General features: G+C 37.5%; 4 protein-coding genes across 4 annotated transcripts in view; 3 read left to right on the top strand and 1 right to left on the bottom strand.

The window, feature by feature from the left end:
* The first annotated feature begins 2,001 nt into the window (after positions 1-2,001).
* LOC144439900 (carbohydrate sulfotransferase 1-like) lies at positions 2,002-3,291 on the top strand. Its single transcript, XM_078129132.1, has one exon. The coding sequence runs from the start codon at positions 2,068-2,070 to the stop codon at positions 3,289-3,291; it is 1,224 nt and encodes a 407-aa protein (XP_077985258.1). The 5' UTR covers positions 2,002-2,067.
* Positions 3,292-6,455: 3,164 nt separating this feature from the next.
* Positions 6,456-7,499, top strand: LOC144439899 (carbohydrate sulfotransferase 1-like). Its single transcript, XM_078129130.1, has one exon. It carries the CDS (start codon positions 6,456-6,458, stop codon positions 7,497-7,499), a length of 1,044 nt encoding a protein of 347 aa, XP_077985256.1.
* Positions 7,500-9,904: 2,405 nt separating this feature from the next.
* LOC144439898 (carbohydrate sulfotransferase 1-like) lies at positions 9,905-11,032 on the top strand. The gene has a single exon (XM_078129129.1). It carries the CDS (start codon positions 9,905-9,907, stop codon positions 11,030-11,032), a length of 1,128 nt encoding a protein of 375 aa, XP_077985255.1.
* A 1,012-nt stretch (positions 11,033-12,044) lies between these two features.
* The window catches only part of LOC144440178 (uncharacterized), a 23,690-nt gene continuing 16,577 nt past the window's right edge, over positions 12,045-19,157 (bottom strand). The window contains exons 2-4 of the mRNA XM_078129467.1: positions 17,687-18,044; positions 16,757-16,829; positions 12,045-14,512 (exon numbers count right to left, since the gene is read on the bottom strand). Of these exons, the coding sequence (XP_077985593.1) occupies positions 16,796-16,829; positions 17,687-18,042 (390 nt within the window). The 5' untranslated portion in view covers positions 18,043-18,044 and the 3' untranslated portion in view covers positions 12,045-14,512; positions 16,757-16,795. The remainder of the gene's footprint in view (positions 14,513-16,756; positions 16,830-17,686; positions 18,045-19,157) is intronic.

Below are 19,157 nucleotides of genomic sequence, written 5' to 3'. Positions count from 1 at the left end.
GTGTGTGTGTGTGTGTGTGTGTGTGTGTGATGTCTCTAGCATGTTATTGTTACTGTGGAGTTGAAATGTATCTCTTTATGCAAACACATTGAGTACCACAAGTGAACGCCGAGGTAACTTCAATGTTCCTGCATACATATCCCTTTGGTGTGATGTTAAAAACTGACGTATCTCGATATTGTCACAGAAATACCACCGCCTGGAAATTATTGATCCATTTTGCCATAAAAGAACATTTGTAGTCGATTATTTTTCCGCTATAATCAATATTTGCATTCGTAAATGCCATGATAGTGTCGATATCAATGTCTATTCATGCATGTATTTTTATGTTCGTCAAAAACATACTGGTACATAGTATTCGGTAAACATTATGTCCGCATGCTACGATCCTATTTCTGTTCTACACGAGAGCGTGATTTGCATGGGATATGCGTTTCTACATAAACATGTGTTTTATTGAATATTTCAAAACATGCCCTATCATATGAATATACGCGTAATACGACTAGCAACCACATGTTTCGTATTTGTGTGGTGATATCAAAGTTGTTGTGGGTTTTTGTTTGTGTGTTTTTTTTTTCAAACGTAGTAGAAATAACATGGTAACTTCATTCTAAATTTGTAAACACATTATTTAAATAAATATTTATAAGGTTTTATTATAAATTCACTTCTCATATTTTTACACCTTTTATGTGGTATTTATATTGAAAGTTAGTGTAATCAATTTAAATAGATCATTATTTTATCGTTACTTTACTATTTTATCAATATTTTATTTTTATTTTATCATTATTTTATCCTTAGTTTATTAATCTTATTTCATCCTTATTCTATAATTATTTTATCATTTTGGATGATGAATAGACGGATGGATGGATGGATGGAAGGTCGAACGGACGGGGTGGAGAAGACACGTCATACTACATACATTTGTACAGTGCGGGTCAAGTGTTTTTATATTGGACATGTCGTTGCCTCGAGAACAAATTTTCCTGAAGATCAAAATTCTTAAAATCTCTCCAAACTTTTTTCAATATATGAAAACTTGTTTTTTTTGGTCTTTTGAGTAAAACATAAAAAAAAAAGATTGGGAGGAGGCCTGAAACAAAATACTGTATTTACTGTACGTATTATCTGCACCTGTGAGTCAAGGCGATAGTTGTTATCTATACCTGTGACCTAAGGGTTGTTGTCACTACGAGTCGTTAGGTCAAAGGTCCCTTAGGTCACTCATATTTTCCTTGCCTGAACGAAGAAAAATATTGGGGAATGACATCCAATTGTCCAATGTATCAATGATAAAAACATATTTGATAAATTAAACAATAAAAACATATTTGCGGCAACCTTGGGTGAAATTGTCTATGAAATTGTCTGTAACACGATGTAATCTGTCGGGAGATGAGGCTTGAAAGTGTATTGAAGGTATTGAAGAGGTTGAAAAATGAATACACAAATTGTAAACACATACACAGCATGTTACCTTCATTGACGTTACCGAAAATGACGCAATATTTTAAATTACAGAAACTAACATAATAGAAGCAATTACTGATATAGCCCAGCTGGTACATGGTGTACACTTCCATCTTTTAACTCATCACTATCACTAACAATAGAAATATCAACTATGCAAATTAACCACTTGTTGTGCCTTTACGGGAAGGAGTACCAGCATTCTATACGTAGGGTTTATTTTGATGTCGTAGCAGAGTTTGTGATCCTACAACGGATCATGACTTCGAGTCTCATTTGTTAAGTGTGTCAGTAGACAAACTGCTCTTAGTCTTTTTTACGTTAGATAGATTTATAACCATTGGCGACACTGGCATATTTTAAGGTAATAATTTTTTGAATATGTACACTACCATATGTCAGCGCCAATTTCAAAATAAGCAATTAATTAGTGTGAGTGGCATATGTCGGTGTCGTCGTTTTGTTGGGGTTAAAGCATGAGCAGGCTGGCACTGACTTGTACATTTAGCTAAGGGTGCGGACGATGCGGACGGAATAGAGAGTACTTGACATCAAAAGCCAGTGGTACAAGATTAACCAAGCACAATGGAGGGACAAAAGAAAGCTGTATTATTTGTACTTGCCTGTACGCTAGTGTTTTTATGTTTTCACGTGTACAATCACTCTGACGTACTCAAAACTTATCGTCCATCAATACAAGCATTCTCACTTAGCAGCTTGTACTCTAAGGTGAATGGAGACCACTTTGATACTATGGAGAAGCAACAGCAACCCTCAGTGATCGACCTTATGTGTGGAGGTAAGAAACCGGGTAAACGGATACTCATAGCTGCAAAAGCTAGGACAGGTTCAACTTTCATTGGTCAGTTCTTTAACCAGAACCCGAATATATTATATCTGTTTGAACCGCTGCGTGTTATACCAGACATGGTGAAAAGGGATGCTGTTTCAGAGATCTACCGTTCGCCCATGGGCGCAGAACTGGTACGTAATTTGTGTAACTGTGACTTCCTGACTTACTATGCCTATCAGATCCAGCGTTGGGGTCTGGCGGTTTTCGAAAGTAGAGCGCTTCAAATAATATGCGACTCGAGAAGAAAATGCCCGGATGTGGATGTACAATATTTGAAAGAGAAGTGCCATAGTTATGACACGATGGTGTTCAAAAGTATACGAGTTGACGACATTTCCAGTATGTTTCCACTTCTCAAAGATCCGTGCTTTGACCTCAACGTCGTCTTTCTTGTACGTGACCCGAGAGCAGTGGCCTCGTCCAGAAAACATTTTAAGTTTCATACGAGATCGTACAAAAGTCTTCTTTCTCTGAAGCTCGTCAAAGAAGCTGGTGACACGACGACTGAGCTACACCCAGCTAACATACACGATTATTGTAAATGGTTGTCTCGCAACGTAGCCATGATCATAGGAGCGCCAAAATGGGCCAAAGAAAAAATAACAGTTCTGAGATACGAGGATGTCGTCACCAACGTTACGCAAAAAGCTTTCGATATATATAACTACTTTGGGTTAAAAATGACAGGAGAGGTGACGCACTGGATTGACGAAAATACCCACGTTAGAGATAAGCAGGCAAAAGATGCACGAGGTTCCATGGATACCAAACGAAACTCTTCAAGTGCCGCACAGGCATGGCGATCAGACCTCCGTATAGATGACGTCATGTTAGTGCAAGATGCGTGTGGTAGAGTAATGGAACAATTGGATTACAAGGTCATTGACAGTGAGGATGAACTGACTGACTTGTCAACATCACTAACCAAACCTTTGTCATTAAACACTATGAGGTGATATATTTTGTTCAACTCGTATTATTTGTGGTATCAATCATTTTGCATCATAAAGCTCTTTCCAGTTTCTTATCCATTGAGGTATTATACATATTACTTTGACTCATTAAGTTATCTTTCCTTGCTTTATTTTATGGTTTTCGCAATCCCCTCCCCCACTTCGCAGCCCCCCCCTCTCTGTCGTTACTGGTGTCACATCCCACTGCTCCCACATCCCATAATGTTATGTCAATAACAAAACATATCAGTCAAATAGCTGTTGACAACCATGCGGTAAATCAATTGCTAGTTGTGGTGTAAAGAGAGGAGTGGGTCATATCTGTGAATGAGAACAGTGTGGTAAGATATGGGTGATAATGTGGTGGACTGGAGTGGAGATGTTGTCCGAGATGTCGATAGACTGTCGACAGTCGTTCATGCCTCTTTTGCCACGTTTCATCTAAAACAAAGTCGTCGCCTCGCTCCGTAGCAATGAATACTAACGCGTACTGAAAGCACTCGCTCCGGCACTCGCAGTTCCTATCAGTACGCGTTAGTATTCAGTGCTATGGAGCGAGGCGACGACTTTGTTTTAGAGGAAACGTAGCAAAAGGGCACGAACGACTGTCGACAGTCTACGATGTCGACAGTGTATGGTAGTACGCCATTTGTCTTTGGAAGTTCTGATAAATTAGGTCCAAACATGTGAATTAATCAATCCAGTGCCTTAACACAATTCACTGTTGTGGTGGTGGTGGTGGTGGTGGTAGTGGAGGCAGCGGCGGCGATGGACCTTCACAATTATAAATATGGTGGCAGCGGTGAGATCGAGTCCTTATTAAATTTGGGACGGTACGGTGTAAGCAAGAAGGATATTGTTGGCATTTTTTTGCCTGGGTGATAAGATGCCCAACAAGAGCTCCAACAATGACGTAACTCGTTGATGATACATGTACGTAGCAGACGACCAGTAATGTACGAAGAGCGCCAACAACGGTGTAACTTGGATATAAAACTAAGTATGGTACTGGCTAAATTTCAAAAATAATCTTTCACAAAAATGAACACATATTGAGCTTGGTAACAGACATGAATGAAATAAAAGTAGAATTCGTTATATGAAGGACAAATTGTAAGATTTTCACTCGGTTCTAATTTGCATAAAGTGTTTCAGTATGGTTAGATTCATAACTTGCTTCAGTTCAAGATGTTACTTTTAATGACTGGTGTGTTGAAAGATCATCTATCTCAGATTACACTTTATCCCAGGATAGTAATATAAGTAATATAAGTACATGTTGCATTTGTGTTGTATGGGAGACAAACTATCAATAATAATTACTCTATACGAAAAGTCATATGTGAGCATGTCTTTCCATCAGGGGTAAATCTTGAGCAGAGGATGTGTAAATGTGGTGACGTGAGTATGAGACGAAGTTCCACCTTTGACTTAATTTACCCCCGGTGAGCTCTCTCTTGGGGCCTCTAGACAGTCAAAAGTGGTACCGCGTCTCGTACTACCCCTGGACAGAGATGGTGGTTAGGTAGGTCATAGGTGAAACGTTGTTGACCGGCTTCCTGTGCAGTTTATCGATATTTAATGTTCAAACGGGGAAGTACTCACTCGCACTGCTGTTCCAATCGTCAGTCTGTTCCATTTAAGACTATAACATTGAATTAGCCGACCAACTATTTTCTTCTCAAACCATCTCTTCTACAAGGTACCGTACCGTCTTGGAATGTGTGTTGAAATGAACTCCCAACGAATAGAAATAAAAGGTAAGTATCTGGTTCAACGAACGCCAAGCTAACTACGTGGGTGATTTTATTACATGACCAATCGCCAACTCCGTTCCTCCTCAACTGGGCTAAAAACCCAACTTAAATACATTTCAAAGTTTACATAAATCTCTATTCTTAGAGTATGACGTATTCGTAAAAAGACTATCATCCGAGATCCAATATCTAATCACCTTGTCTTGATTTGTAATACAAGTTAATATCTCAAAGACCATAAAATAGTTGTGTAATTATTATACTTCTACAAAACAATGAAGTCATATATAATGAATTCGAAGTTCTAAAATCAACACATAATGTCCTATTAAAACTTGTTGATAGTTCAAACAATTCCGAAATACTCAATGTTGAGATGTCGAAGACCTATGTTGTTACGCAACGGTATGTCACTCTATGTACAAAGTTTAAATGCTTTTTGACTTCAATTTAGAGTTCATTATGAAAATTTACCAAACTATCCGGAATGGATATAATTTAGGTCTGTGACTCTTAACACAGGTTGGGTAAAGGTCGGTAAATTGGACTTTTCGTATGATGACTGTTCAAATACAGAACAGCTTAAGTTGACCTAGCGTTTTCCTGACATAATGTTACACATAGTAAACTGCAAGCGCTAAATCAACAATCATAAAGGCGCCACTCACAGTCGGGATGTAGAAGCAGACAAGTTACCATGTTGAATGAGTAGAAACGTAGACATTAAAATCATCAAGTAGGCATGGATTTTTATTTTTTTTTTAGCTGAAGTTACTATGTACTTTACAAGAATATCCATGTTTATCACTGTTACTCAATAAGGGACATTGGGGTGGGTGTATGGATGTATGTGTATGTATGTATATATATATATATATATATATATATATATATATGTGTGTGTGTGTGTGTGTGTGTGTGTGTGTGTTTGTGTGCGCGCGTGCTTGACGCGGTGATTTTACTTTATAACTTGAGTACATTCCTTCAGCATAAAGTAGGTACAATCCTTTTTCGTTCCTATCTTCGAGAAATTTCAAGTCGGTTCGCCTTCAATTTCCCCGAAAGAATTCCCCTGTTTTTCCAGCCTAGTAGATTATCAATAATCGATGTGTGTACAACTGCTAGTGCGTGGGAACTCCAAATCTGGCTTATTCGAATATAATGCGTTCAACCTGGAGCAAATCGGTTCACTTGGAATTGTTAGCTACAAAGTGAAGGGAAATGGCTGCACCGTCGTCATATAAATATTTCCACTTTGTGGCCTATGTATTCACCATTTTCTGCATTTTCGTTTACAGTCGTTTCTATGTCAATCTCAAAACTCAAAATTGCTCTCCGATTAATGAATTTAATGTAAAAAATGTATACTCGGGTATTTCTGAAGACTCTGTGAATAATTCTGTGACTGTGATGCATCGTCCACACGTGGAGAACTTCACATGTGCGGGTCGGATCCCCCAAAAACGCATAATCATAGCTGCGAAGGCGAGAACTGGTTCGACGTTTTTTGGTGAGTTGTTTAACCAAAACAGACGTATATTTTATGTCTTTGAACCACTGTTTGTCACTCTAGATATGTTGGCCAAAGATGGTATATCGGAGTTCTACCGTCAACAGATGTCTGTCGAGATTCTGAACAACCTGGTTAACTGTGATTTTTTGACATATCTTGTTTATGAATTCCAAAATTGGGTATTTGCGACGGCATACAGCAAAGCCATTAACGCGATATGCGAATTAAAAGGAGATTGCCAGGATTTAGGGGTGGCGTATTTGAAAATGAAATGTGAAGAGTACGATACAATGGTTATTAAGACCATAAGGGTAGAAGATATGTCCACTTTGTTTCCGAATAATAGTAAAGACCGCTGCCTGGACTTACACGGAATTCTGTATGTACGTGACCCGAGAGCGGTCGCGTTGTCGAGAAAACGTTTCCAATTTCACCACATGGCGTACGAAAGTTTACAAGGCATTGAGATTGATGAGGGGTCGGTAATCAACGAGAAGAAAGCCGAAATGCTGCAACACGTACAGTACTATTGCAAGTGGGTCTCACGAAACACAGCATTCGTCAAAAAGGCGCCAAAATTGGTGAGAGAAAAATTAACTATTTTAAGGTACGAAGATCTCGTAGCCAATGTTACACACAAAACATTAGAGTTGTACAATACATTTGGACTGGAAGTTTCCCAAGACGTTTTCAACTGGATTGAAGAAAATACTAATGCAAGTTCAGAGCAGGACATGGCAGGCATCGGTACGATGATAACGAAACGAAACTCGTCTGCTGTCGCTCAAGCATGGCGATCCAAATTAAGTATGGATGAAGTCAGACTTGTTCAGGAAACGTGTGGTGACGTAATGGATCATTTAGGATATACGTTGATTAAAAACGAAAAAGAACTGTCCGATTTGTCTATACAGTTAGTAAAGCCCTTCTCATTAGGATAATTAAAGCCACGTGTGACAATTCTGAATCATTGCGTTTTGTGGCCCCTACTGAAGATACTTAACAAAATTACCGTAATTACACTAAATATTTTATGTCGTATATAATACTATAGCTAAAATGACACTGGCTTGGTATTTCACTCATTGGACATTACGTTTTAGACACAGAGATAGACATATTTCAACTCTAGACAATAACAGACATATAATAAACACATGATCCTTTCCCCAATCACATTGAACCTTGATAAACGTTCATTGCTATTATTTTACATTGCAGTAAAAAAAGCTTCTACCTGACAATCAACATTTCAACATTACTACTTCTACATCCCCCACTGTGCATGACATAGAAGTTGTCTGATGGTGTGTATTAAATGTCATGTTACATGAGTGAAACACCAAGCCTACATCGTTTTAGCTGTAATGTCATTCAATATCTCCGATGGTACTTAACTCGTGTTGTTGCAATGTTAGCGCACTTGCTAGCACTACAGTGGTTTCCTCAGCATTCTAGTGAACGTATGATAAATTACTATACGTCATTAATTGTTCATGTATTATTCTCAATATCAAGTTTAAGTTCTGCAATCTTGTGATGGTTAAATATGCTTCAATCATGAAAATACACAAGTTAAAGGTGTTATCATTTATATTACTATAGGTGTTAACACCCCCCCCCCCCATTACCCAACTAACAAACTAACTAACTAACTAACTACTAACTAACTAACTAACTAACTAACTAACAAACTAACTAACTAACTAACTAACTAACTAACTAACTAACTAACTAACTAGCCAACCAACTAACCAGCCAACCAACCAACCAACCAACCAACCAACCAACCAACCAACCAACCAACCAACCAACCAACCAACCAACCAACCAACCAACCAACCAACCAACCAACCAACCAACTAACTAACCAACTAACCAACCAACCAACCAACCAACCAACCAACCAACCAACCAACCAACCAACCAACCAACCAACCAACCAACCAACCAACCAACCAACCAACCAACCAACCAACCAACCAACCAACCAACCAACCAACCAACCAACCAACTAACTAACTAACCAACCAACTAATCAACCAACCAATTAACAAATTAACTAACTATCGTACATGATGCTATTGTTTGTTTCGAGCTATACTGATGGTCAAACACCGTAGATCCGTTACACCACTGTGGTTACACTCATCGGTTTATGAACAGTGATTTGTCGTTACGAGGTTATTTCATTTGAAGGTACGAAGATAAACAGTCGGAATATAGTTCACGTGTCTGCAGCTGTTAAAATGTTAGAATATTCGATTATCTTTTAAAAATGCGATATGTACATAGTAATTTCAGTCAAACTCACAAAATAAATACTAGTATATATACAACATAAATTGTGTTGAATCATGTATAGAACTTATTGATTTCTCGTTTCTCTATCCGATCTATGCCTTGCCTAAAAAAGGGGGCTTCGATTACGTTCCGTTCATTGTCGACATCGATCGATCACCCCCTCCCCCCGTCTCTGAACGCCCGTATACCACGTTACATATATAGCACGCCCCAACATGGTTACAATGTCACCACTTTCTTCTCAACTCTCACGTTGACATATTTTAGACAGCTGCCTCTGACACTGAAATAGCAAACTTGTGATTAGTTACCATAAATGATAAAGCAAAACATCCAGTGGATAATAATCTTGATTGGAAGAACAAATTCATCGTAAGCTGTACATGGACTATATAAGTCAATGTACTACTTCTCATTGCCACTTGTAAATACAACGAAGCATCGAACCCTTGCCTACCAAATTCATAAATGAAGCAGAAAATAACCGCATCGGTAAAACAACGTTAAAACAACTAGTAGCTATTACTTGGTTCAGCCTGTCACTATTCGCTTCACGCATGCGCTTTTGCGTAATTCGACGATTTTCCAATTCTTTGTCTGCGCCATACCAGCTGCCACTCAGATCAATGCATCTATCAAATATTTATTTCCGTGACACGTTTTAATTCACCACGTACGAAATATGTATCGAACCATTTATGTGCTGTGATTTTGGAGTGTGCCCCAGTGACCTTAATAAGATATATTCCTGGATTCTAACGATTTTTTTACATGATGTAAATGTTCACATATACCTGGCTGCATGGTGTGGTAATATCATCGGAGAGACAACATCGGTGAAATCACTCTTAGCTAAACGTAGATGTGAATATCACTGTAGGCAGAATTTGGTATGAGAACACGGAGGTCAATATGGTATAAACTAGCCTTAATTATTTTTGTTTTGTATGTCCTTGTTTGTCTGAAATTATTCATCACCTGGACAATTTGCGAATGTGAGGACAAAACAGAACGGGAACAATCCAGTTTTCAAGAACGGAACATGAACAACCATTATGGCATGAGCACCACCGTTGCTATCCCTGGCATTCTACAAAACGTGACACCAATCGTGTTTTATAATTCCACTGTCAAAACAGACATTATGGACTACAATTTCAAACGCGGTAGTAGTGTTACAACTTCCGGTACTAAGAAAAGGATAAAAATATTACTAGTGGGTAAGGCGCGATATGGATCAACGTTTCTCGGTCAGTTTATTAACTACCATCCTGAAATTCTGTACATCTTTGAACCGATTCGGACGATTCATTTTATGGCTAAATTCGGTGCAATTCCAGAGAGTCTGATTGACGCTGGTGCGGTGGAAATACTACGTAGTTTATACAACTGTGAATTTCCTTCGTATTTCATTCACCATAATATTCGTAACTGGAAACTTGGGGTTTATAACAGCCGTGTGATTCGTCTGTTTTGTGGCGGTGTCACTGAGTGTAGTTCACGTGACCTAGATGAATTCCCTGACCTCTGTGCGTTGTATGAATATCTGGCGATTAAGGTCATTCGACTAACAAGTCTTGGCTTATTGGAACCAATCATAACGAAAGACAAACATGATTTGAAAGTAATCTTCCTTGTACGTGACCCACGAGGAGTGGCATCTTCTCGGAGAACCATGAAGTTTCCTCCAAGACAGCGAAACGAAAGTTTAGTTAATTTAAAACTAGTCGGAGAACCCGGATCAGATCCTAAAGATTTGCATAAAGAAAACATAAACTACGACTGTCATTGGTTGAGAGAAAATTTGAATATTATCGAGAAGCCGCCTGATTGGTTGAAAGGTAGGGTGATGTTTCTCCGACACGAAGATGTTGCGATGAATACGGGAAAAGTTGTGGATGGGATTTATGATTTTTTGAGGATAGAGAAACACAAAGATATCGGAGACTTGATAGAAACATTTACAAAGTCAGTCGACAGTCAAACAGATAACAATATGGAAACTCGTAGGAATTCTACTGATGTCGTACATTCTTGGAGGAAGAACACGAGTTTCACTGACGTACTCGCCATTCAGGATGTATGTGATGACGTCATGGAAAGGTTGGGATATCGATTGATAAAAAGTGAGGATGAACTGACAAATATAGAACAGTTTCAGATATTTTAGATACGATGACATTATTGTTATGATTGTTACAAATATCTCCCATCGAAATTAAAATTGATTTTTGATTTGACTGAAGTGTAAAATACATACATACATACATACATACATACATACATACATACATACATACATACATACATACATACATACATACATACACACACATAAATACACACATACATACATACATACATACATACATACATACATACATAAATACATACATACATACATACATACATACATACATACATACATACATACATACATACATACATACATACACACACATACACATACATACATACATACATACATACATACATACATACATACATACATACATAAATACATACATACATACATACATACATACATACATACATACATACATACACACACACACACACATACATACATACATACATACATACATACATACATACATACATACATACATACATTTTGTACATACATACATACATACATACATACATACATACATACATACATACATACATACATACATACATACATACATACATATATATATACAGATACAGATACATACATACATACATACATACATACATACATACATACATAGAAATGCATACGGAACTTGTCAGACAGTCCAAATAAATAGATGTAATCCGACGTTTCGAAAAATTCTTTTTCAAGGTATTGAAAGGCAAGACACATTAGGTAAACACCTGAATATATCTGAATGTTAATACATACCTACATATATTGCTGTATTTACAAGTGAACGATTGACAATGAGAAGTAGTACATTGACTTTATACATTGCCCATTCAGCTTACGGTGAATGTGTTCTTCCAAAAGATGCATATGTGTAGAAATGCAGTCACACACATTTACTTACATTATTCGTTAAAACAGACCAGTTACTTAAGGGATATAAACGATAACGAAATAGAGGAATAAAGCAATGAATGAGGACATTAACACGTGTCAGGAAGAGACGGAGAAACTGGTATGTTCACTTTATATTATGACTTTATTTCTTAAAATTGAACACGTGGGCAGAAAATATACATGTGCTGTAACAGTCGCAACATTAAATTGTATGCCATATCAAGTTGTGTCTAACAAGAATGGGTACAGACTTCATCTTTCTCCCCTTACCATATTTACAGTTTGGTAGTAGATTTATTCGAAATGTTTATCTAGATATATATTATACGCTGGTCGCCTAACTGTGAGGGCGCTAGTATACGTCCATCACCCCGAGCACTGTATACAGTGCTGCAACTTTTTCCCTTGTCTTGTATCGGTGATCATATGAGATCTACTAGTGCCCGGATGAAGACAGGCAATGAGTGTATTATAACACATCATATTACCAGGGACACATTGTGTCCATTGTCAAAGCAAATCACCGTAAAGACTCCCATGCTGTACGGCTAGTGCCCAAGGGACAATAGAACACGACTAGTTTCTCGCTTTATGCAAATTGAGGTCACTATGGGCCACTAGTCCATATATACCACATGACGTGAACTAATGGCTGTATGAAAACGATGTGTTATTAAATATATGACTGCCCCGATATGGGCTTTGGCGCCTAAGAATTGGGCAACCTACAGGTCCGATTGTGTAACATTCATTTTTGTTATTACATACCAGGTGAATGTGACGGAATGTATTATAAGTAGGTTTACGGTTTCCACCTGGTGACATTGCTAAAATGTGACAGTATCGATAGGTGAGCTTTAGACTCGATATTACTATCCTCGTATATTGCCCAATGACAATATAATCTACTTTTGTCTGGCTATAACCCTGATCTGTTTGAATCACTAAGAATTTGAAGTATATGTATATTGTAACGTGTAATTTTTAATGTTGTTCATTAGAGATATCCTATGTCTTGGATTCACACGTGATTGATCATTTCAAAATGATGGACGTGGCACACAGTATTTTAATTCCTTGGAAATAACTACAACTTGATACGTCATCTGTGAGTTATCAAGCCAACCAATAGTTAAACGCTATCATAATATGACGATGGTCCAACCAACCAATGGCTGAGTGTGTTCTGCAACATGTACATGTACATGACATTCTCAAACGTACAGACTGCTACCTCAGGTATTAAGAAGATATGCGCAACTATCTGACTTGTTTTCATACAAAATCATTTGTTCAGTTCATTTATTAAAGATTCTTGTAGAAATTGCCCAAGTTGTATAGCAGATGGTTATAGCGCCCTCTGTGATGAAACTTAGTAAACGACTCAGGTAAAATTTTGATAGATTTCAACATTTCTAGTATAACAATATAATATAATATGATATAACGCTCGTACGAGTTATTCAAGTTTTGCGAGCTTTATATAAATGTGATAAGATTGGAATAGAGTGTTTTTTATATGGTATACATGTTCAGGTAACAATTATAAAGGTAGTACATAATGGGAGTCGGATACAGACTATGAGTCTCTAAAACGACGGCAATAAAGTAGAATGTAAGATACGTCGTGTCGCTCCGGCCCCAAAGTCAACGATCATCATATCTTTTCAAAGAAACTTGTCGATGAGAGAGGGCGCCCTACACGGCGTGCACCTTACAGACTAAATAAAGTGCAAACTGATTCCATTTTAAAACATATTTTGAATAAAAGGAATGAAGCAGACTCTTACACCGTTGCTATGGACACTGCAACGTTAAGATAATAGTGCCGAGTCTGCACAAGCTTTACGAGGATTGACAAGGGGGTTTTGATGGTTGTTGGGTCACGGACTTTCTCCGTGTTCAAGTTGTATAGCTATAACCCAGGCGAGTGCACATTTTAATTAAAACACATAACTGATATTAATAACACATTACGTTATTACCATGGAAACAAAATCATCAACATACAAATTACAACTAGGAATGAAACGTTTTGAAAGTAATATTCCCATGGAATTGACGGTAACACATAAAGCCAGGACTAAAAGTGATGGGGGGGGGGGGTCATATTTCTACTGACTTGCAGTGACTAACGATAACAAAGTCGTGACGTCATGACATTGGGTGTGTAAAAAATGCATCGTCATCACACATAAATTCTAATTCCAGCACGTCACAAAAATGGTGATGATATTATTGGATGTCGCATGTTGTTTGTATTTTCATTTTTAACATAATTGACTATATATAGTTGTCTCGTATCTATAGGAAAAAAATATAGAACATACAGTGCCGTAAAAATCTAAAGCCCACTCCTTTAAATCTTATTTGTGATTCATGAAATTCACTTTTAAGTAAATATTAATCTCAAATAACGAATTTCTAGGTATGTGAAAGTTTAAACTTTTTTTACATTAGAAAAAATAGTCAATACAAAGGTTCAAGATTGATATAAAATTTCGAATTCCAAGGTTCGGTTAAATTGCTTTCCGTTGATCACGTGGGTATTCTGAGGTGTTAGCAGCTGCATTCACTTCGTAGATAAATGTTGTGTTGGAGCTGTTGAGAAAGAAGAAAAGAAATGTATGTATGATGTCACTTTTGTGAGTACATCGCCAGGATGTTAATGCGTTTTCTTTTCTCCCATCGACCCAACACCCATCCACCCACCCACCCACCACCTCCACCACCACCGTAGTATCCACAACTACACAAATAACACTATTTCGTGCATGTTAGTGTTCACTGACTCTGTTTGATACAACAGTGTGGGCAGAAACCAATGTGAAACTACACACGCTACACTTTGAGATAACAAGATTGAATGGATACATTTTTTTTGCAGTATTTATGCTAATGAAATGAACTAGTTAACGCGCCTCTATGCAGAAATCAGAACATTGGCGTCCGCTTGTCTAGCTGCAGTACATGTAGACAAAATATAACAAGGAATTGCCATTTTGTTATGATCTTAAAGTGCAGCATGTTCAGTTTCTCTTTTGTATCTGTGGTTATTGTAAAACTGAGCCAGTCAACACTAACGTGAAATTGGCAGTAGTTTTAATGACATACACACATTCGTTGAAAGTGTAACTGAATCCTTCCATCCATGTATGATTCCACAGTGATCACCAGCATAGTGAACATATCTGTCCCCTCTCTCTACCAATTCTCAACATTACACAGGCGTACTTTACGGCCCCTTCTTTCTTCTTCCACGGACACCCCCCCTCTTCCCCTTCCTATCCTCCTCATTATCATTGTCATCTTTAATAAAGAAGGCAGTTTTTTTTTGCCAGATTTGCACTAGCTCAGCCCTTCAAATAAGATCCTTAATAATCATCATTGTCACGATATTTCTCACTACAAACAGAAATGTATATAATTGATGTACAAACTCTCTCCTTATAATTTGTTTTAACAAAATGAGCGAATGCTAGGAACTGGGATATGAGTTGTTGTTTAAAGGGAAATGACGTCATCTTTGTGAATTCACTCTGTTTAATAAAACATGAAGTTGAACATTATAGAATCCGTTGGTTTCATTCACTGTTCACTTATTCAAACTTCGTCATCACTAGGCGGAAGTGACAGATGGATATCGGGACAGCTTCCGTTATCGACTACTTCTAAAATACCGACAAGAATGAAAGTGTGACGTGTTTTGATAACAGCCTATGATTAATTATTGAACGAGACCTTCTTTACTCGAAAAGGGGCCCTGTAAAGAAAACCTCGAAAGCAGGTTGAGGGCGCTAGAGTTCATCGTACAGCGTACAGAAGCTATCATCTCGAATAATCGAGGCATTATAACTACCAAATCAATCTTCCCATCAAATGCTTTGAAGAAAAGTCATTGAAATTCATATATGTTAGATCGCCCTCAAACAGTTGCTCTGATTGGCTGCCCAACTCAATGTCCTATGGGGTTCACCGCTGTGTTACTGTTTTAAATTGACCCTCCGCTAGCTATACGGCTTATCACAAACATGTCATTTCCGCTGAGAATATTCTGCATTCTTTGCTTTTGAAGATGTGTCAATGTCTTCATGATAAAGCATCTTTCAACAACTGCAAAATAAAATACGGTGACGAAGGCAGCCATGTTGGGAAAGCAGTCAACATGTCATTTCCGCTGAGAATATTCTGCATTCTTTTCTTTTGAAGATGTGTCAATGTCTTCACGATAAAGCATCTTTCAACAACTTCAATATAAAATACGGTGACGAAGGCAGCCATGTTGGGAAAGCAGTCAACATTGATAGTATGAAAGGCGCTCTGTGATTGGATAGTGTGCTGCTGGATAATGACATACAGTTTGTAATCGTTTGATAGAGGGCGATCGAAATATATGTGAATTTCAGTGACTTTCCTTCAGGGCAACTGATAGAGAAATATCTTAGTTAAAATGCCTTTTCACCATTCAAACAGTTCTTTACATGGAGAACAAAACTCGAAGACATGTTGAGGGCACTTGGGCTAAACTGTAAGCATACAGAAGCATAATAAATCAATGAAGATGTACATATAACTTCATCCGAATATAAATCAATAGGAAAAACCTCGACATTTTACGATAATTCTACCCTTCATTATCTACAAAACATTATGCTTGGCTAATATTAGCTCGGAGCAGTTTACACGGTTTCAACAAAGCGTCGTACGTGTTTCTTCCCCGGTGTATTAGATTCATTAACACGCTTGTCGCGGTCCATCGTTGAAATATGACACACTTAATAATTGATAGACCGTAATAACTTGTGACTGTGTCTGTGTGATGTCTTCACTGCTACTATTACTTACATGTTTTAATGTCTTGACAGTTTGATGAGATATCAGCAATTACATGCCAACGTCCCGTTTCTGCCATGATCCCCTAATGATAAAGATATAAAGAAAACACATACACAAGGGGTGAAAGGTCATACAATTGCAAATGAGGACTTGTCAATATTTCATCGTAACATGTCCAATATTCAATGGGTAAAAAGCTCAGACTTTGGGTTTAAAATTAAACGTCACTTCTGAGAATATTAATGAAGTGGAGTTTGGATGTCTAACTACCAAACTGTATTATCGATTTTATCTAAAATGGTTAAAAACGGACGAGAAATGACTATTCACTTAGGATTCACAATTAATAAAGCAATTCCTCTTCCTGTACGTACAATAACAAACTTTAGAAATGAAACTTTAGCTCACTCACGTCACATACAACAGAAAACTCACTTAACAGTTAGCATAGCCTTAAAGTGCATGAAATATATAGGAATTGAGTGCAAGGTTTCCTTCACAAATCTGTTCGTTTATAATAGTCAAATTAATATAGAAAATTCTGTCTTATTTATAGCTGTATTTCTAGGGTGATCCTTGCAACTCTAGGATCATGGCTTTGGATAAAATAATGTGTGTCTGTCTGTCTGTCTGTCTGTCTGTTGTCTGTCTGTCTGTCTGTCTGTCTTTCTTTCTGTATCTGATGGATGGATGGATGGATGGGTGGGTGGTTTGTGAAAATGGATGGCAGACAGACAGTCAGACAGACATACAGACATACAGACAGACAGATACATCCACACACAGGTATGTGGCAGTAGATACAGTGATGGATGGATAGGATAGGATAGGATAGGGAATGGGAGAGATGCGAATGGGAGAAATGGAGACAGATGCGGGAAAATGAAGAGTCTGAAGAGCAGAGGGTTGAGAAAAGAGATTTTCAGCCTCTCTACCTACCGTCCTTGATCTTGGTAATACTTTCTAAGTAGCAATTGTAGTACCGTTTCACTGGGATAAAACTCCATGTCCATGTCTTTCTTAGCAACATTCGAATAATGTCTATTATAATCGTTTTTCCTTAAGTTGTCGTCTGGGATAATAACAGGATAAAAATCGTAGCCGATGTCCCCTTTTTTCTCCAAATCATCGTACGTACGCATGACATCGTCGGTGTCGTCAGCTTTTTTGAATTGACGACGTCCTGGCTTTTTACATTTACTACTGATTCGAAGTCGGCAAAAGTTGGCCGCCTCACACAGAGCCAGGATTACAGTTAAAACTACCAGTATTGAAAGAACTGTTTTTGACGACATAGCTGCAAAAGATAATATAATGAATACACAGTGAGTAAATACATATGTACAGCCTTTGCAGTAGTTGTTTAGAGAGGTCTTCTTATCGCATTATCAAACTGGGCATGGACTGTAGGTGCCTCTGATAATAAATACATAGAAAGACTTACAGCAATGTTCGACCAACTGTATCTCTTAGCCTGTCTCAAGCAGTGCTGAAACTACCTATTAGCAGCAAGTTTCTCTATTGATCACAGTGTAATCTTTCATTCCTTGATGTTTAGTTGTACACAAATTGTTGATAAGACTAAGGCTGGTGAGTCACTACACAGATAATATGACATACATACAATTATTCACTTCACTCAGACGGTAAACAATACTTGACGTTAAATTAGCAACTAGAAAAAATACAATTTTAAAACTTTGTTTGTAACAGTGTCCCTATCCTGAAGACTTTACTTAAAACTCCACTGGTGAAATGTACACTCATTAAACATCAAGTAGTGAAAGAATACACTGCACTGTGATCAATAGATAAACTTGCTGCTATATAGTAGGTAGTTGTGGCACAGCTTGAGACAGGCTAAGAGATATAGTTGGTCGAACATTGTTGTAATCGGTTTTTGTGTGGAAATTAGTGATATTGCACTTGTTATTGTTTAATATCAATGTATGACAGTTTGATAGTATGATAAGAAGACGATTTATCGGTAACTTCAAAGCCTGTCTTAATTGTTCCCCAATGTTAAAAAAACAACGTCTGGAAAGAACAGTGCTCAATGCAATATTAGTAGCAGATCATAATATACTTAATACCAGGAATTAGGAGGTCCTAGGCCATTGCTTATGAATATCTAATTCCTGGTATTAAGTATATACATGTATATATATACTGGATATATATATATATATATATATATATATATATATATATATATATATATATATATATATATATATATATATACACATGCAACAGACACACACACATATAAATATATACATATATATATGTGTGTGTGTGTGCTTGTCTGTCTGTCTGTCTGTCTGTCTGTCTGTCTGTCTGTCTGTGTGTTTGTGGGCTTGTGTGTGTATGTGTGTACAATGTAATTGAAAGTTAAAAAACAGGTAAA

The sequence above is a fragment of the Glandiceps talaboti genome, chromosome 9 (genome assembly GCF_964340395.1).
Source record: "Glandiceps talaboti chromosome 9, keGlaTala1.1, whole genome shotgun sequence".
Taxonomy (NCBI): Eukaryota; Metazoa; Hemichordata; class Enteropneusta; family Spengelidae; genus Glandiceps; species Glandiceps talaboti.
Note: the sequence above shows the minus strand (reverse complement) of the source record. Positions and strands in the feature narration are given on the sequence as shown.

What these genes read in the sequence shown, in the direction of transcription:
- LOC144439900 (XM_078129132.1), top strand. Translation starts at nt 2,068, where the DNA reads ATGGAGGGACAAAAGAAAGCTGTATTATTTGTACTTGCCTGTACGCTA.
- LOC144439899 (XM_078129130.1), top strand. Translation starts at nt 6,456, where the DNA reads ATGCATCGTCCACACGTGGAGAACTTCACATGTGCGGGTCGGATCCCC.
- LOC144439898 (XM_078129129.1), top strand. Translation starts at nt 9,905, where the DNA reads ATGAACAACCATTATGGCATGAGCACCACCGTTGCTATCCCTGGCATT.